General features: G+C 38.0%; 1 protein-coding gene across 1 annotated transcript in view; it reads left to right on the forward strand.

Moving 5' to 3' along the window:
- The window catches only part of NR1H4 (nuclear receptor subfamily 1 group H member 4), a 95,946-nt gene that overhangs the window by 56,525 nt on the left and 17,885 nt on the right, over positions 1–21,536 (forward strand). Inside the window, exons 7-8 of the mRNA XM_075209243.1 lie at positions 3,166–3,259; positions 4,114–4,260. Coding sequence (XP_075065344.1) covers positions 3,166–3,259; positions 4,114–4,260 — 241 coding nt within the window. The remainder of the gene's footprint in view (positions 1–3,165; positions 3,260–4,113; positions 4,261–21,536) is intronic.

The raw sequence follows: 21,536 nt of genomic DNA on the forward strand, positions 1-21,536 counted from the left end.
TGACTTCTATAGTCCAAAAGACTCATTTCAAAGTCATTTATTGTAGGAAACCTTGCTGTCTGATAATGAATAGGATTTTGGTTTACATAGTTTGCCTAAATGAAAATTAACACTACACGGGGTAGTGGCGGTAATGGTAATTGTAAACTATTCGCCCCTGGGATTTCAAAATCACTGACGTCAGACAGACAATGCTGCAGTGGGGACTGAAGATATGCAGCGGACTGCAAATTATTCTTCTCAACTGAAAACAGGATTCAATGAACCAATGTACTATTAGATAAACCTCCTATTGAGTGTGTATGTAATAAATACACCAATACATTTTTAATTACAGGCTTCAACAAATATATGATGTTTGAATTCTCTAAAGATCTTATACTTCACTCAAACAAAAATATATCACTGCTTTAACCATCAAACAATGGCAATGATTGTGTAATGCTTCAGTGGCATTTATTATTTCTAAGTGGGCATCATGAAACATTTCACACAAGGAGGTAAATTTAGCAAGCTGAGAGTTTCCGGTGGGTTTGAAAAGTGGAGATGTTGCCTATAGCAACCACTCATATTCTAGCTATCATTTTGTAGAATGTACTAAATAGATGATAACTAGAATCTGATTGGTTGCTATAGGCAACATTTCCATTTTTCAAGCCTGAGGGTAAGTCTCAGCTAGATAAATTTACCCCAAGGACTCAAAGCCTATAGAAGAAAATATCTAAAAAAGAAACACATAAAATGCACCAAAAGTACTTATGTTTTGATTTTTAACACAAGTTTTTTTGTTAAATGATATTTAAAAATCTGAATAGAGAATTAAAGGAAATATACTGCACAGTTATTTTAATGTAATACTTTTGACCTTAACATTCTGTCACTCAGTTTGTTTACATGAGTAATGGTATTTATTTTCTCATGTAAATGGCGTATTGGCCATGCTTAATTTTACCACATTTTCTAAAAATTGAGGCTCATAAACACATTTTTGGCGTACAAAGTGATGAATAGGTGTTTTCAAATTCTGTCATATATTTCTCCTGTTTCTATCACCTGTTTTCCTGCTACATGGAAAATATCCGGTAATTTGTCACACAGGGTACACACTAAATTAGGAGTTTGCCCACTTTTGGACAGTTCCTCTCTTAAATTCCTGTCACCTATGTAACATAAAGAAGGGCTCCACTCCCTTCAATAAAGGGGGTTTCCCACCTCTACTTAACGCTAAAATGTGCATATCTTCCTGCAAATTCTGTGCTCATGAGTCAGCAACTATCCAATAATATGACTATTAGTTTAGATTTGTCTGTTTGCCTACAATGTACTAATTCTAGAATTGAGCAAATGCTGTAAAACTTTATATTGGCAAAGAATTACTCAAAAGAATATTCCATAGTTTGCTTAGTAACTGATTGTGTAATTGTCAGTAAATGTCCTGATGGTTTTTATTGTTCTAGAAATATGTAATAACTTTTATTACACAACTGAGGACATTTATGAAAATGGATGTGAAGGAAAAAGCTGAACTGTGACTGCTTTTTTTTATAGTGCAGTTTATTATATGAAAGTAAACATTGTTTGCACCAGTTTTCATCAATGTCCTGCTTCATATTCATGTACCTGTGCAAACATGTTCTCATACATTAATACCTTGGGCTAGATTTACTAAGCTGCGGGTTTGAAAAAGTGGGGATGTTGCCTATGGCAACCTATCAGATTCTAGCTTTTATTTATTTAGTACCTTCTACAAAATGACAGCTAGAATCTGATTGGTTGCTATAGGCAACATCCCCACTTTTTCAAACCCGCAGCTTAGTAAATCTAGCCCCTTGTTTTACAGCATTTTAGAACGTAGACTGATTACTGTTTGTGCTTGGAAATTATTGTCAAATAATATATATTTTTTTAACTCAAAATCTTTTTATTGAATTTTTTAGAAAGGCATATTACAAACATAGCAGTGGTTGCAGAGTACATACAGCAGATCAGTTATATTGAACAATCCACACTGCTGTCAAATAATATTTTAAAGATTAAAAGAACCTACAAGGAATGTGAACATCATTAACAGATAATTCAGGACTTTTCTGCTGATAACCAGTGGTAATCCAGATTAACTAAATAATGCTGTCTTGATAAAAAAATCTTATCTTTGAGTTTTAATTGCTGATATGACTTATAATTGTGTGATATCCACGCATCAGATAAGAATTGCACTGAATTCCACCAGGCCCCTATCATTTCCTTGTCCAATGCATCCCAGGCAGGGTCTAGGCTAGTGGGTTCATAGTAGCTGGCTTCAGTGTGATTTCCTATTTATCTGTATTATGTTTGCAGTAGAATAACATTGTGATTGTTGACCAACTCTTGCTCCTTCAAAGCACAAGCTACACCAATCATAATAAAAAACCCTTAGGTTGGTTGTCAAGAGTCTCTGATGTGTAAAATGTAGTTCACTCTCTAGAGTCTCTATTTTATTTTATAAATACTGACAAAATATTTTTTAAGAAAATTAAAAGGATACGACAGCTAAACAGCACCGCAAATATTTCACAGGGTTCAGTACTATGAAAAGTTATGCAATAATTTATTACACGTCATTGAAGTCTATGAGAAAGCTTTTTCCATCTGTTTTTTAGTACAATTTTGCTCGAAATCACAAGAAAAAATTAAATCTGTGGATGACCCCCCGGGTGGGATTGCCTGTATCTTACTCAGTGCAGGTAGATTTGAAATATAATGAGATGCATATACTTCTATGAAGCACATCTTTAAATTTCACTAGTGCATTCTGAGGTGTGTTACAACATTTCATGGAGGTCACAAAGATAATGATCAAAGATAGGTCTATAAAATAGATGCATATCAGTCTCAGAGTTAGTGTGCATAGGGTAGGTACACTATAAATGTGTCATTTCCAAGTAAGGCATGAATGTCAGTGTGTGATAAGATCTGCAATCTCCGTGTGATCTACAGATAATCTGTTCTCCAAGGATTTCAATGACAAGGTTTCCAAATACGCTGTGGTTGGTAGAGAAATGATTGGAACATGCCTTTTTTTCCATATGAACACAATACTTTTGTGGATTTCTTGTTTAGTTAAAATATATGGCTCAGTCTGTGTTTGTTTTAAGTCTGCAAAATGAACATTTTCTTTCTTTGCAGGACAACTTAAACACTGATGATAACTTTACCTTTCTGACAACTATGGCTACAAACCACGTTCAAATCTTGGTCGAGTTTACAAAAAAGATACCAGGTATTCAAGTTTATTCCAAAAACAAGAACCTAACCATATATTTTCTTGATCATTTTATGTCTAAAGGGTTTTTGACCCTTCATAACTAGACCATTTTATGTTTTGGAGATGTGTCAGATTCACTGAGAAAAATGTGCCTAATTTATTTATTGGTGTGTGGGGCATGTCAGGGCAGGAAGGTCCTGATTCCTGTCCCTGCATCTCTGTAGTAACAGATGATTTGTAATACTGATCTAATGCTAACTGTTATGCCAGACAGCAAATAGACCACTGCTATAAATAATCTATTAATGCAGACAGTCAGAGTAGAGCTGGATTGGCTCTCATCTGCCATGACATGGCCCCCCCAGGCTGGTGAGAATCTCAGTGATGTCCAATGCAGAAACAATGTTTCTGCGTTTTAATACTTATCATTCACATTAAACACTATGTATACAGTGATCAGACAAACAAGCAACCAATCAGATTCTAATTATCATTTATTTAGTACATTTTACAAAATGACAACTAGAATGTGATTGGTTGCTATAGGCAACATCTCCATTTTTCAAACCCACAGTTTAGTAAATATACCCCTTAGTCTTTATAGTGCTTCACATGCTAACAATAAACCTATCCTGCACTGAGGAGCCCTAACAAAGGTGAAACAGGTTATATTCTGATACATATTCTGTGTCTGCGCAAGCCCATATCATGCTCTAAAAACCCAGCGGGTAAAGCTTTGAATCAAGGGGCTGACACGTAAATGGAATTATCCAGAAATGTTTTCTTAGGAATTGGAGTAAAATGTGCTCAATCTTCTGGCAGAGTAAATGGAACATTGATACAAGTAATAGAATACATCTTTTGTTTAGGTTTTCAAACATTAGATCACGAAGATCAGATTGCTCTGCTGAAAGGCTCTGCAGTCGAAGCAATGTTTCTCCGCTCTGCTGAACTCTTTAACAAGAAGCTGCTTGATGGACACACGGACACACTTGAAGATAGAATTCGAAATAGTGGTAAGATAAAGCTGCAGAAAGTTTCTACTCTAATGAATGCTTTATAATTCAGTGGTACAGTATTTGTGTTAGTGTGTTTGTCTAGAGCCAGTGGCTTTGTTCAGGAGCATCTTGAATCATTGTAGAATCTATCATAATTCATTTGGTGCTCAGGCTCTTACTGTCTGGAACTCATTGTCTACAATGCCCCCACTCTAGAAATCTTCAAAAACCGACTAAACACTTACTTGTTTACTGAACAATTCAATAATGCAGCTTAATTTCTAAAAATAAAACAACAAATGATTAGTTCTCTTTTTTTGTACTTTGTTAATGCTTTATAGGTTTATTTTGTATTACGTATTTTTTTTAATCTGCAAATGCAAAGTGCTTTAAGTTCTTATCCTATAAGCACTATATAAATAAAACTATTATTATTTGTTTGATGGTTCTGATAACAAATCCAACAAGTGCACAAAGTGACCTGTTATGTCTTCCAGCTGTCTGTGTATAACTGATGTGATGACATTGTGTTTGTTGTTCTCAGTCATGTAATTGTGTTCTCCACAATAGTCAGACATTGCTCTCTGCATAATAATACAGAATCCTTTCTGCTTCTAATCTTTTGAAATGCAAATAATTTAATATATTTGCTAATTAACCTAATTATACTTCAAGGGCTATCGAATAATAGTTTATTAAATACTTTATGAAAGTTAAATCATACAAATATTGTCTGATAACTAGTTATGCTTAGTCCAATTTCTGTCTGGATTGCATCGTGGCAATACTAGCTGCTGTATTTATGTACAGTATTCTACTATCTTAGGCCACACTAATCAATACAGCTTAAATTAGTAAAAGTGTAGTTCAGCACTCTAATACAATTAGGATAGATAGTGAAGGGTAAGGACAGAGGAGAGAAAACTCAAGAAGTTTTATCCCGGATGTTACAAGAGTAGTAAAGTGTGGGCAGTTCTCTATAGTTGGGGGAACAGGCTCATCAAGAGATCCACAGCACTGCGGAGAGAGAAACTATAAGAGCAGCCTCAAAGCTAACACATATTTAGGATTCCAGCCAAGCATGCATCCCAATACAAGGACAGACTGCCTGCGGCTGCACACTGTGTACATGTCCTGTCGGCCAAGAGACAGACAGAGAACTCTGTTCAGCCACTCTGATTGTGTTTTAAACACAATCATAGTGGCCGGGCAGTATCCTCTGTCTGCCTTTCAGTCAACGGGCACATGAACACAGTGTGCAGCCACAGGCAGTCTGTCCTTGTTATGAGTGAAAGAGGGGGCAGGGCACTAAATCGCCTTTCCCCCACTAAAGAAAAATCTAGATCTACCCCTGATTAACACTCAGTCATTTCCCAGCTCAAATTAAATTGCATATTTGCAATTGGAGATATTTAAAGAATTTTAGAGGAGCCCTCACTGGGAGCGTTTGAAAGAGGTAGAGGTGCTGTGACAACAGATTCATTTTCACAGCATTAACCCACAATCTACAAGAGATATAGATCTTATTCCAGTTTAAAATATTGAATTTAAGTGTCTTAAGTGTCTTGGCCAGCGACTAGCAAACTGCCATTTAAAATTGAAATTCAACTCTAAGTATTCTGAGCCAGGCTAAGATGATGTGGTCTAGAACCTCGGTTTTATCAGAGGCTCAAACACTTAAATCTCTGCAAGGAGGTTGGGAAGCAAAGTCATAGGTTGAGATAACATGAGTAATATAGACATATTTTGTGTTTATGAGTACCGGAGTGTAATCCGGCAATGTCTAGATTTGCTCTCTCATTCTAGCTGCCACAGGCTCTATGACAAGGGCAAAAGAAAGACAGTTACCATTAAAGCCCATGGCAACTAATATTTTTCCTATAACTGTGCATCCTACTCTGTCAAACACCTTCTTGGCATCCAGATCAAGTATTAATTAAGTCATTTACGCTTTACATAGACCCTGTATATCCCATTTAGTCGCTGAGGGAATATAAGTATTCTAATAGTTAAAAAAAAGGTATGGCCTTTTGTCACACTAGCATTGATTGGTGGATTGAATAGTCAATTCCCAGATGCCTGATTCCTTTCAGCAAAAGCCATTTACTTATTGCACTGGAGGAGATGAGCTACAAGAAAATGGCCACCACTCTCCTACACACAGATGTAGTCATTACTTAATTTTTTCCCCAGTGTTTCCTCTATGGTGAGCAGGAATGTGAGTAACCTTGTACTCTGTCAACTGCTTCTGTATCAACTGCTTCTGTACCTGGCTTCTGGAAGAAGCCAGGCCACAGGTGTCAGATTTTATTGTCAAAGACTGCTACTGCTATCTGGTATAAAAGCTTCACTTTTGTATTTTCAGTTACTTCCTGACTGTACACATGGGCTCTGCTCTATTAATATGTGCAGTTGTAAAGACTGTATAGAGCACACTCCTCAAGGGCGAACCATTCTCATATTTTATTAGCACTGCTTGTAGAGCACAAATTGGTTACAATGCCTTTGTAATCATGAGTGCCTCCCAATTGCCTCTCTTTCCTTCTCAATTGCCCTTCCTTTGGGTCTAATGTATAGCTTTGTAGGAATTTTCTCATCAACTGGCTCATGAACGTTTCCGATCAGCTCCTAAATGTATGCTTCTCAACTGTATATTATTAGTCATTGTAGCTGTATTTTATGATAATCTGTGTCCATAATCTGCTGATCTGTATGTAGATATCAATAAATGCTTGAAAAAGTGCAGTTTATTATGGCAAATCTTAAATATCCCTCTTAAACATTGGAATGTTGAGAGGTTCAGTATGTTAAATGGACAGGAGTTATGCTGGCACTTGGGGGCATATTTAATAAAGCACGATAGTGCTTTTAACGGATAATTAAGGTCCCACAGTGTCATCCGCAAATTTATTAAGGGGGCATCGCATATCTGCTGCTTTGCACTCCTCTTCGTTTTTGGGAGCAGTCACCATTCAACAAAATGGTGACTGCTCCTGGCCGCAATCTAACAAGTCCCGAAAAAACATTTTTTTCGGGAACTTGTCACGTTAATGTACGCCAGCTGCAGCTGGCGTACATGAGGAAATCTAATGCTGTCAGCTCTGCTCCGGAGAGCAGAGCTGGACAGCGCATGTGTGGAGGGATCACATGATCCCTCCCTGTCATTCACAGCTCTCTCTCTGCAACTATCGTTGCAGAGACAGAGAGGGGATCTGTGTGCGCATGTGCAATTGAAGAGTAAGGAGAAGACCCGAAGACAGCGCTTCCGAAGAGGCAGGTAAGTATGATTTTTTTTTCACAGAAACAGCAGATTATCGGGACTGCTGTTTCTGTACTCCGGTTTTGATAAATTTGAGAAATGAATCAATACTTATCCGTCCGATAAGGATTGATAACCATTTCTCTATTTCAACGTTAAATGATAAATGTGCCCCTTGGTGTTTTAATAGGCATAGTGTACCGTGATCGCCTGACTCCATTCATGTTGGCACAAATGTTGTATGCAACCCATCTTCTCACTTTCTGAACTACATCTAGTAGACTGGGCAGTAAAGCCAATCTGCAAATGGTTAATTTTCCAAATTGGCATTTATAGTATTGTCTAAACGAAAACTAAGATGTGCCTAAATTGCAATTAATACACAAATACATAGTGGAGAGATTACAGAATGCACCATTATGTGTTTAAGCATATAGTGCACTCTTGTGGAAGATTAGGATATTGCATGCATGACATATTTCTTGGCATTATTTGACAAATATTGTGCTTTATTTAATAAAGGGTAAAACTTCATGATACACTGCAAATTGTGCTTTTTGCATACTGAGAATATGATAATATGAGAATAAATTGCAAAAACCATTTACTTATTTCTTTCTGTAACTGAGAATTTGCATTTTATTTATATTTTATATGAATGTACCCATTAGTAAAATCACTCTCTCATGATATACTAAGAGATAATCTCTACTTGTTTAGTGTGATAGAACCTTATAAAGATAAACCAAAGTCTCAGGAATTCCAGATAATATATCTCATACTTGTAGATTAAAATCAAAGGACAAGGTGCACTTCAGGGTGCATATGAAGATTGGGAGAAAGATATGACTAACATGTTTGTAAAAGTGAGAATAAGTATAAACGAAAAACTATCGTCCAATGATTAGAATAATCTTTTTTCTGCAAAATGCATAAAGTATCTTTTTAAGTCCAACAGATTGTTGTCCAGGAATTGGCTTCTGTGTATACTTAGGTTGTGAATAACATATATAACATATAAATATAAATAAGATATAAATAATACAACTTAAAAGAAAAGAGAACAAACCATAGTTCTTTCCATATGTAGACATGTAGTTAATAGTAAATGTGAGATTACTCATCTGTTCCATGTGTGGGAAAAAAAACCTTGTAGTTTTCTTCATAAGATTTCTAGCAGACTGTCCATCGTCTTATAAGGGCTAAAAAAGCAGTGTGTACTGCTGGTTATAAATGATATAAGTCAGGAAGTCCGGAAAGACACTTACCCTGGAGTGAATATAAATATCATCCAATAGATATATTTTTGATCCACCACAGAAAACATAATACAATTGACAATTTTCATTTAAAAATGAACAATAAAGTATAGTGCAATATCTTTTTATAACATACAATATTAAGAGGTAATACACTCACATAAGGTCAATGACAATAGACATTACAGGGAGGGTGAGAATGTAGCATATTGTGGAAAAGACACAACTTCCTATTTGTTTCATGACACTTCTTTTGGAAAAGTTGTATGAATGAACAGTTTGTTTATATATATATATATATATATATATATATATATATATATATATATATATATACACATATACATAAACACTAGTAAACAAGTAAATCTGTTGAATTCCGTTAAGTAAATGGTGGATTCAGTTACATCAAAAGGTTCATTAGACACAGATTGTAATCCATATTAAATGTCTTGATAATAATAAACAGCATATTTTGAAAAGTCCAATATTACAGATCCTTCAAAGAAACAGATTTATCCAGGAGAAGTTATCAGGGAGAATAATCTTCTCAGTGCAATCTTTTGTTAATTCATAGAAAAACATCTTGAGGATTTGTATAAATCTTATATGTATTTACATACAGCAGACTAAACAATGCAAAATGAAAAATAATGTAATTTTGGAAATGAGAAGGTGTTGATCATGTCTGTTAAATGGAAAAAATGTGAGCCGCTTCAAATGGCTTCATCAAATAGGGCTCTAAATAACTAATTTATGATAATGTATTCATAAATAACCTATATTAACAGGTGATTTATTGTTTTTTAGCATCCTTTATCTGTTTACCAGAAAATTACTCTAATTTAAGATCATTCTAAACTATCTTGCTTGACATAGGGAGGTGTTTGTCACAGGCTTCTAAAAGAGGAGACAGGTATTTAGCCGGCAACCTGCTAAGCAAGGCTGCAAACAGAGTTACACATTTGTACACAATTCACCTTAGTTAAAGAGATACAGTTGGAGGACATATGTGTGATAAAATAATAGTAAAGAGTCTGATTTAATTTACATATTTTCAAGTGGTTTAATAAAACATCTTTTGCACAGCAAGCAGCCAGCTGACAGGGTTAGCCAGCAATCAAAACAGAGCACCTGCCATCTGTCCATCAAGTTAGGGCTGTGGGAGGAGTGCAAACTATTTAAACCTGTCTGTTTCATTGCTTAGCTGTGGCTGATTCCAGATAGTGGCTGGTGGCTAGGGAGTTGGTCTCTATTTATCTAGTGTAAGAGTCACAAGAAAAAGTGTGGAACTATATGCTGTCAATTTACTTTACCACCCTGACAATAAAAGCTAAGTAAAAAGCAAGAAGGTGTTCGTGTGTGCATCACCTGTAGTGTGCCCGAGTAACAATTGATATAACTCAGTCTTGTCCCTCACATATAATGATCGAGAGGGCAAATTAAGTTGAAAATGTTTTATAAGAATTACAGATGGTCACTGACCCCCGTGTTTTGGTTTTGGATTCGGTTTTGGATCTGGATTACCGTCGTGTTTTGGTTTTGGTTTTGGTTTTGCAAAACCGCCATTGCGTGTTTTGGTTTTGGTTTTGGTTTTGTTTGGTTTTGTTTTGCTATTTTTTGGGAAAATCCATGTTTTTGGGCCTAAATTAACCCAATTTAGTGCTCCAACTGTTTTAGAGACAAGTAATCTAATTGTTGAGGTAATAAATCATCCAAAAAAACAGTTTAATTCTTCGTTGGTAGGCCTATTCTACACACAAAACAGATTGTCTTCCTCTCCATCTATGCATATTGGCAATGCAGCCATCGTCTTTGAATGTATATTACACCCTACACTTATAGTTAAATATGTAAAGAAATGGAAAAAGCCAGTTTGCTTTCTGTCTCTCAAGGCCCCCCTCCACTTGTATAAAATAGCAAAAAATTCAGCCATTATAGACTGTACAATATTAATTGACATGGAGAAAGCCAGTTTGGTTTCTGTCTCTCTAGGCCCCCCTCCACTTGTATAAAATACTAAAAAATTCAGCCATTATAGACTGTACAATATTAATTGACATGGAGAAAGACAGTTTGGGGTCACTCTGTCTCTCTAGGCCCCCCTCCACTTGTATAAAATACCAAAAAATTCAGCCATTATAGACTGTACAATATTAATTGACATGGAGAAAGCCAGTTTGGTTTCTGTCTCTCTAGCCCCCCCTCCACTTGTATAAAATACTAAAAAATTCAGCCATTATAGACTGTACAATATTAATTGACATGGAGAAAGACAGTTTGGGGTCACTCTGTCTCTCTAGGCCCCCCTCCACTTGTATAAAATACCAAAAAATTCAGCCATTATAGACTGTACAATATTAATTGACATGGAGAAAGCCAGTTTGGTTTCTGTCTCTCTAGGCCCCCCTCCACTTGTATAAAATACTAAAAAATTCAGCCATTATAGACTGTACAATATTAATTGACATGGAGAAAGACAGTTTGGGGTCACTCTGTCTCTCTAGGCCCCCCTCCACTTGTATAAAATACCAAAAAATTCAGCCATTATAGACTGTACAATATTAATTGACATGGAGAAAGCCAGTTTGGTTTCTGTCTCTCTAGGCCCCCCTCCACTTGTATAAAATACTAAAAAATTCAGCCATTATAGACTGTACAATATTAATTGACATGGAGAAAGACAGTTTGGGGTCACTCTGTCTCTCTAGGCCCCCCTCCACTTGTATAAAATACCAAAAAATTCAGCCATTATAGACTGTACAATATTAATTGACATGGAGAAAGCCAGTTTGGTTTCTGTCTCTCTAGGCCCCCCTCCACTTGTATAAAATACTAAAAAATTCAGCCATTATAGACTGTACAATATTATGAAAAATGGACAAAGCCAGTTTAGGGTCACTCTGTCTATGACACCCTACCCTTAAGGATAAATTGCCCTAACAGCAGCCTTTCAAGATGGTATGTGATATGGAAATGCCACAAGTCCCTTTCCTCTTTGGGGGTAGATTGCACCCTACACTTACATAGAAAGTTTTAAAAAGATGTTATCGGCATCATCTTCAGCTTCATCCTCACCCTCATCAGTGTGTACGTCATCATCACAGACTATCAATTCATCGCCGCTTGAATCCGCCATTAGAGAACAGTCAGTGCTTGGATGTCTTGGATGGTGAAGGCCTTCCTCGTGGAAGATGTAGTTCATTTTTATAAACATCATTTTCTCCACATTTTTGGGAAGTAACCTTCTACGGCGATCACTGACTAAGTTCCCTGCTGTGCTGAACACTCGTTCAGAGTACACACTGGAGGGTGGGCAGCTTAGGTATTGCAAAGCAAGTTTGTACATGGGTTTCCAAATGGCTTGCTTTTCTTCCCAGTAAGGAAAGGGACTGTCTGACATTTCCATATCAACTACCTCTTGAAAGTAATCCTCCACCATCCTTTGCATGTTTATACTCATATTGGATGGACTTATGGGCAAAGTGACACTTTTTTTTGAAAAATCCTTCAAACCAGCCCAGATGTTAAATTGTTCTCGTCTGCCCCCTGTGTCTTCCCTGCTTCTTTTTTGGAAATTTAATTTTTTACGAGCAACAGCTTGAGAAAGTGAAGGAGGACACGTCGTCAAGCCGAGGCCCAGTTCAGCGGCCAACTTGCTGAGCAATAGCTCCTTGCAAAAGTTCACATCTCGCTCATTTACAAGTAAAGACTCAATGTAGGTTTTAAACCTTGGATCAAGCACAGTGGCCAAAACGTACTGATCCGAGTTCAAGATCTTAATAACTCGAGGATCATTGTGAAGCGAATTAAGTACTTGATCGACAAGGCCAACATACTTTGCTGAATTGCTTGCTTTCAGCTCCTCCTTCATTTTCTCAAGCTGCTTTTCCAATAGTCTAATTAAAGGAATGACTTGGCTCAAACTAGCAGAGTCTGCACTGACCTCACATGTCACAACTTCAAATGGTTTCAGCACCTTGCACAGCACTGAAAGGATTCCCCACTGTGCAAGAGTGAAATACATCCCCCCTCCTTTCCCAATGTCATGACTTGTGCAATATGCTTGGATGGCTTTGCGCTGTTCCTCCATCCTCTGAAGCATGTACAGGGTGGAATTCCACCGAGTTACCACCTCTTGCTTAAGTTGGTGGCAGGGCAAGTTAAACTGCTCTTGGAGCTGCTGTAATCTCCTACATGCTGTGGCTGAATGCCTGAAATGGCCTGAAATTTTACGGGCCACCGAAAGCATCTCCTGCACCTCACGGTTATTTCGTAGGAAGCTCTGCACCACCAAGTTGATGGTGTGAGCAAAACAGGGAATATGTTGGAAATCACCCAGCTGTAATGCTCGCACTATATTGTTGGCGTTATCTGAAATGACATACCCTGGGGAGAGTCCGAGTGGTATAAGCCATGCATCAATCACATCTCTCAGTTTGCGTAACAAATTGTCAGCCGTATGCCTGTTAGTGAAGCCGGTGATACAAAGAGTGGCCTGCCTGTGACAAATGTTACGTAGTGGTGTACATGCTGCTGCTGTTCCTGCTGGTGAAGGTGAATGACCAACCCAGTGGGCTGTCACAGTCATATAGTCTTTGGTTTGGCCACTTCCACTTGTCCACATATCTGTGGTTAAGTGAACAGTGGGCAGAATGGCATTTTTCAGCGCAATCTCTACATTTTTACACACTTTTTGGTATAGTTGTGGAATAGCTTTACGGGAGAAATGGTGTCGCGATGGAATTCTGTAACGCGGACACAAAACCTCAATTAACTGTGAAAAACCAGCTGCGTTTATTGTGGAGATTGGACGCAGATCTAACACTAACATTGCAGCCATGGCGTCTGTGATTCGCTTGGCGACTGGGTGACTGCTGTCATATTTGCTTCCCCTCGCAAATGATTGTTTCACAGTTAATTGCTGAAATGTAGGACTGCTCATTTTATTCACCTGCCTCTGGGATGACGATTCACCCCCAGCAGCAGCAACAGCAGCAGCAGGACTAACGCTTTCTTCAGAGGAATCAATAATAGTGCCGGAGTCATCCAGCCTTAAGTGGGATGCCGGGCTAACTCCGAGCGCTACTGAGGATATTGATGAGGATGGTGTGGTGGGTGTATTTTGTAGCCGTCGGTATGTCGGTGAGCGGAGGGTCTTAGCTGATGAGGGAGTGCTTGTATTCTTTTGGGAAGAACTTTCAGCTTTTCCCAACACTTTGCCATGAACTCTCGTTAAATGGCGTAACATAGACGAGGTTCCAAGATGGTTAAGGTCCCTCCCTCGACTGACTGTGGCTTCACATACACTACAAATGGCTATACAATTGTTGTCTGGATTTGGGTAGAAATAATTCCACACATAAGAAGTGGATTTTTTTGTTTTATGCCCAGGCATGACAATGGCCTTTTTCTTGTCACGTGCCAGAACTGCTGCCACTGGTGCAGGACTTACACAAACAACCTCATCCTCATCAACATCCTCATTAGCGCCCTCGTCGCCTACACAAATCTCCCCCTCATCCTCTTCTAATTCCAAAGTGGCATCCTCAATTTGGGTATCACCGGCTACACTCGGGCTATTAAGGCACACATCAGCAGAATGCTCACGATTAGACATCCCACTGTTGGATGGACTCTCCACAGGGATTGTTGTCATTTGTGAATCAGAGCAAATATTCTCCTGTAATGCCTCACTGGTATCTTGCAGCTCAGCTTTGACGCGTAACAGTAGTTGTGCACCAATTGTAGCCTGGGTAACTTTTTGGGATCTGCCACTAATAGCCAAAGGTGAAGGCCTCATTCTCTCTTTGCCACTGCGTGTGTAGAATGGCATGCTTGCAATTTTTTTTTTATCGTCACTTAACTTTTGCTCAGTTACACTTCTTTTTCGCTTCAATACAGTAAATTTTTTTTTGGTTTTTGTTTTATGCACTAATTTGAAAACACTCTGTTGTTTGACATCGCCTTGGCCAGATGACGTACTGGGAACACTAACATCAGGACTGGTGACAGAACCTGGTTGCTCATTTAGATCATATGTGGACTGCTTTGAATCCATTCTGAGCGCAAACCACTGAGGAGTGCTAAAAATTATTGAGTAGATACTGCTGACAGATATGACTTTTGACAGCCAGAAATATTAATGCACAATTAGGGAGGACACCCCAAAAACACTGAGGAGTGCTACAAATTATTGAGTAGATACTGCTGACAGATATGACTTTTGACAGCCAGAAATATTAATGCACAATTAGGGAGGACACCCCAAAAACACTGAGGAGTGCTAAAAATTATTGAGTAGATACTGCTGACAGATATGACTTTTGACAGCCAGAAATATTAATGCACAATTAGGGAGGACACCCCAAAAACACTGAGGAGTGCTACAAATTATTGAGTAGATACTGCTGACAGATATGACTTTTGACAGCCAGAAATATTAATGCACAATTAGGGAGGACACCCCAAAAACACTGAGGAGTGCTAAAAATTATTGAGTAGATACTGCTGACAGATATGACTTTTGACAGCCAGAAATATTAATGCACAATTAGGGAGGACACCCCAAAAACACTGAGGAGTGCTAAAAATTATTGAGTAGATACTGCTGACAGATATGACTTTTGACAGCCAGAAATATTAATGCACAATTAGGGAGGACACCCCAAAAACACTGAGGAGTGCTAAAAATTATTGAGTAGATACTGCTGACAGATATGACTTTTGACAGCCAGAAATATTAATGCACAATTAGGGAGGACACCCCAAAAACACTGAGGAGTGCTAAAAATTATTGAGTAGATACTGCTGACAGATATGACTTTTGACAGCCAGAAATATTAATGCACAATTAGGGAGGACACCCCAAAAACACTGAGGAGTGCTAAAAATTATTGAGTAGATACTGCTGACAGATATGACTTTTGACAGCCAGAAATATTAATGCACAATTAGGGAGGACACCCCAAAAACACTGAGGAGTGCTAAAAATTATTGAGTAGATACTGCTGACAGATATGACTTTTGACAGCCAGAAATATTAATGCACAATTAGGGAGGACACCCCAAAAACACTGAGGAGTGCTACAAATTATTGAGTAGATACTGCTGACAGATATGACTTTTGACAGCCAGAAATATTAATGCACAATTAGGGAGGACACCCCAAAAACACTGAGGAGTGCTAAAAATTATTGAGTAGATACTGCTGACAGATATGACTTTTGACAGCCAGAAATATTAATGCACAATTAGGGAGGACACCCCAAAAACACTGAGGAGTGCTAAAAATTATTGAGTAGATACTGCTGACAGATATGACTTTTGACAGCCAGAAATATTAATGCACAATTAGGGAGGACACCCCAAAAACACTGAGGAGTGCTACAAATTATTGAGTAGATACTGCTGACAGATATGACTTTTGACAGCCAGAAATATTAATGCACAATTAGGGAGGACACCCCAAAAACACTGAGGAGTGCTAAAAATTATTGAGTAGATACTGCTGACAGATATGACTTTTGACAGCCAGAAATATTAATGCACAATTAGGGAGGACACCCCAAAAACACTGAGGAGTGCTAAAAATTATTGAGTAGATACTGCTGACAGATATGACTTTTGACAGCCAGAAATATTAATGCACAATTAGGGAGGACACCCCAAAAACACTGAGGAGTGCTAAAAATTATTGAGTAGATACTGCTGACAGATATGACTTTTGACAGCCAGAAATATTAATGCACAATTAGGGAGGACACCCCAAAAACACTGAGGAGTGCTAAAAATTATTGAGTAGATACTGCTGACAGATATGACTTTTGACAGCCAGAAATATTAATGCACAATTAGGGAGGACACCCCAAAAACACTGAGGAGTGCTAAAAATTATTGAGTAGATACTGCTGACAGATATGACTTTTGACAGCCAGAAATATTAATGCACAATTATGGGGGACACCCCAAAAGCGCTGGGGAGTGCCAAATATGAAGAAAAAATAATAAACCTCTATCCTCCTCTCTGCACTAGCGATTTTGGTTAGAGCAATTGCAAGAACAATATGGTATTCTCTGTCCCTGCTCTAATTAGCCTATGACTACACCCTGCTCTCTCCCTCTGTCAAATGGCGATGGATTGCTGTGGAGGCGTGTATTTATAAAGTTGAAGTATCGCGAGAACCGAGTCCCGAGATCCGACGACGTCACAATGACGTTCGGCCTCGATTTGGATTCGGAATGGGCGGGAGAGTACCGAGCTGCTCAGCTCGGTACTCGGATACCCAAAGTTCGGGTGGGTTCGGTTCTCGGAGAACCGGACCCGCCCATCTCTAATAAGAATAGAACTTCGTCCAATATGGTTTAGGCTAGCTGCAAAGTAATGAGATATTACCTAGCGATTAAATCAGTATACTTAAAAGCAGTCAGACAAACAATGGCATTTTATAGTAATCTGGATTAATTCAGTGATAACACTTTCACACCCTTTTCAAGGGGAATTAACAATTCTCCTTTTCTTAACAGAACCTAATTTTGCACAGGTTGAAACTGGCTATAAAAGAAATTTGGTGTGATATTATCTAACCAATAGATTGATTAAATAAAACCAGGTACTAATCAAAAAATAAGCAGTATCGCTAGATTAATTTGAATAATATATTTAAATCATATGCAATCTAAAATGGTGTTCCTAAAATAGAATGATTCTTGTGATAGTAAGATTAATTACTGACTAACCGAAAATAGCTTAGCTGCCATGCTACAATGTATTTATATTAAATCTATGTAAGCATTAATGTTTATGTTTGATTATCAAATCGGTGGCTTATACCGCTTTCATACTGCCGCCCTGGCAATATCCCGGGTTTTTCAAGCCGGGTTTTTGCCGGGGCTCGGAGCGTCCCAGCTCAGAAACACCATTCATACTGCACCTCGGACCCTGGAATTTCCCGGGTTGACCCCATTCATACTGCACAAGTCTGTGCCCTGGCAATTTGTGGGAGTCATCACCAAAGCAGTTTTCATTGGCTGAAAAATGGTGATGTCATTGAAAGGTGACTGTTTTTTTGACGCATAAAGATGATGCAAAAGTGGGTGGTGATTGTTCGAATCTTCCACCCCTCGATAAATCCCGGTTTGAAGACCCGGGTTTTTAGACCCGGGATTTTTGACTTGTACCATTCATACTGCACCAAGACCCGGTGCGTTTGAGCTCGCCCCGGCAAAAACCCAGGATTTTGGTACAGTATGAATGGGGTATTAACTGACATTAGAAGAAATGAAAGATGGAGAAATATGAGTCATTTAAGGCATATTTTTAATATAGCGATAGCTCTCCCATTATGTATACACATTAGCCGGTTAAGGCAATAATGTAATTATATAACTGCTTGTAGCAATATTGGAACTATGAAAGAGGCATGATTAAAAGAAAAAAATCATAGAAGGAACATCATAGAAATATAATGGTGTATAATTTTATTACTATGGAAATATGTTAGTCTTAATGAATTCTGAAACAGAAGATCCTGATGAAAACATGAGGGATAAGTACTTTACGTCTTTGAAAAGCACTGATCTATGAATAAAAAAGGAATATTGAAATTGACTGTCGCTTAGTAGTGGTTTCTGGTGATAACGTGGTCAGGAGGAGATCACAAACTGTATGTTAACGACTTGTGATGGCAGGCATCAGATAAAGTAAACGAGGCTAACTTTAGCATAAGGGATGATGCAAATCCACTTTAATAATATTTCAAATAATAGATTTTGGCAATGCACAAAAAAGAACAAAGAATTACAAATAAAAATATTGTAACATGTTTTACCCAATTGTATTGAATATAAATTACAAAGAATTTTAATATGTCACCTGGGATTATGGCAGTGTGCATTTAATTAAATGTTTATTATTAAAACACAATTAAGGAAATCCAGCATTGGGCTTTAGACCATCATTATTCCCATTTATTATAACAGCATTACATTATTCGCTAAATCAATCAGGTCCCTTAAAAGAACTAACAGTTTTGACCCTGATGTTCTTGGCCTTCTTTATTATAAAAAAAGGAATAACTTTCACACCTGTGGTGGTTCGTTTTGGGTCCGATCTACTGATGTAACACTACAACCTTGCGACTTCCTGCGATTATTATTATTATCGTGGATTTGTAAGGCGTCACAGTGCTCCGCAGCGTCGTACAGTAGGGAGGACAAGCACATACATAAAACAGGACATACGTAAAACAAGAACAGACAAGGCAGTCAAAATTAATGAAGACATGTAAACAAAGGATATGGAGGACCCTGCTCATTAGAAAGCTTACATTCCATAGGGAAGAGGGCACAGCTGAAACAAGAGGAGCGAGTGTGGCTCAGAGTGGAGATTGGGATAGTTGTGAGGGTGCATTACTGTGAATAGTGTTATCGAGGATAAGATCACCTCTAAAAAACGAGATGGGTTTTCAAAGAGCATATAAAGATTTGAAGACTGTAAGAAAGTCTGATTGATAGGGAATTCCATAAATGGGGAGCAGCACGGGAGAAGTGTTGTAGGCGGGAGTGAGAGGTGGTTATCTGAGATGAGACAAGGCGCAGGTTTGATCATATGCGATCAAACATTCCCTCCATTGCAAAGCACAAAACTAGTCCATCGAAATGCAAATTATACCTATAACCTTTTTAAAACAATTACTTTTTTATTTTCTCTAAAATGTACACTACCAGATTGAGCCATATCCTACTTGCTGTTATTGGAAGTGATCCTATCCTCCTGTAGGATCGCTTCCAATAAAAGCTTATTGCGCTTAAGAAACTTATCACTTGATATAATGTATTTGTATGAGTGCTAATCACCACATTGCTTCAAAGTGACTCTCCAAGGAAATCTTTCCTCAACCAAATAAATAAATTATGTTTAAAGGAGTTACTTGTAACTCAGGAACAGGTGACCATGAATAAATTCTTCAAGATCTAGAATACCTTTGCCAATAGCTCACTGTTGAATCATATGCTCCTCACATCCATGTACAAACCCAACCTTTATCTATATCTATTCTTTATATTCTTTTATTTATAGTACACCCTATGCTGCATTTTGTTGTTTGCTATTATCATGTTTATTATTTATTTTAAAACTGAATTACATCTGTTGAAAAGAATTACCAACATGGCCTCCTTTACATCTGTATTATACTAACATTGTCCCCATTCATTATACAAAGATTGTGCCTTTTGAATGTACCAGCAGTGTGCCATTGCTCATACCAACACTGCACCCCTTGATTCTATCAGCACTGCTACATTGATTCTACCAATACAGCTCCCAGTTATTATGCTAGCACCGCTTCTGCTGATTATAATACCATTTACCCCATTAACTAAATGACCCAAATATTTTTTCTCAAAAACTATATTGTTAGCATATCAGTTTGCTTGCCAGATACCTCTATGGTCCAATCTTCCCTATTGTAATGTGAGTGTGACGTGATAACTAGGCACTTCCTTCTGCAGTCAGTGGATGAGGAGTGTGGTGACTAACAGCTGAATAGGGGAGCTGTAGAGGAGGAAGATAATTATGCTAGGAGGCAGCCAGGGGAGACAGTTTTGGTTGCATTCTTGAGACCTGGCTAATACCATTGCCTATGTATTTGCAGTGTCCCACTTACTCCTTTACCTAGGTTTTCACCTTGCCTAAAGGCAGGAACTCCCTTGCATGAATGTGAAAGTGCTAAAATTGTACTTTAGATCCAACAATATACAAAAGTGTAAATGTCAAATAAAGGTCCAACCTCCTACAAGCCCTTTCTATTGAATAAAATTTTCTATCTTCCATATAAAATAATAAATTTTAGCCTCATTTATGGCTTACATTAGTTTATGTTCGTTATATCGCTACAAATAAACATTGTCCAATGTGATCATTGTGGTTCCAACGCACAAACTAAGAGACTTAAATGCAAAATATAGCAGGATTCACAACAAGCCATGCTGGAGCATAAAGGATATAACAATAAACAGGAAAGTATAAAAACTGAATACATTACATTTTCGCTAGCACTTAACCTGGGCCCAGGTCCATAGTTAGTTCGTAGTCAGGAAGATAGAGATTTTAACAATGACCCAGGAGCTTGCTTATATGCAGTTTCAGTTAACAAAAAACACTGATGATGGCACTATGTACACAGATAACACTCAGAGAGGTCTTCATTGGTTCAGGGTTAACAATGTTACAGTTGTCTGCTGGTCATAGGTCAGTTCATTTGGTACTTTCCAAGGGTGGGGGGCAACTTCCCCCTACTGTTACCTACATGTCTTTACGCCGAATAACCAGTTCAAACTAGAGATGCTCAAGCCCGGTTCCCCGAGAACACAGAAGACCAGGAGCATCAAGCAGCTGCTGGCACCAGTCATAATGATAGTAATCCATCTACGTCAACTGCTAAAGCCCATGTTAAAGTGCATAGAGTTTTAGGTCAGGGAAACAAAAATGTAAACAAAACACCTTTTACCTTGGTAAAGAAAAAAAGACCTGTAATTCAGGCAAAGTTATCTGCAGAAAAAAAAAATTGCCAACATGCCATTCTACACATGCAATAGCAAGGAAAGAATGAGGCCTTTGCCTTTCTCTATGAGTGCTACTTTTGCAACTGTCACAGAGGCATCTTCTTGTAAGGTCAGTCATGACCAAGCAAGACCTTGTCATTTTGACTCAAAAATTGGTGCCCAAATACTTTTACGTCTAAAAGCTGAGCTGGAAGAAAACAGTAAGGCAT

The sequence above is a fragment of the Mixophyes fleayi genome, chromosome 4 (genome assembly GCF_038048845.1).
Source record: "Mixophyes fleayi isolate aMixFle1 chromosome 4, aMixFle1.hap1, whole genome shotgun sequence".
Lineage (NCBI taxonomy): Eukaryota > Metazoa > Chordata > Amphibia > Anura > Limnodynastidae > Mixophyes > Mixophyes fleayi.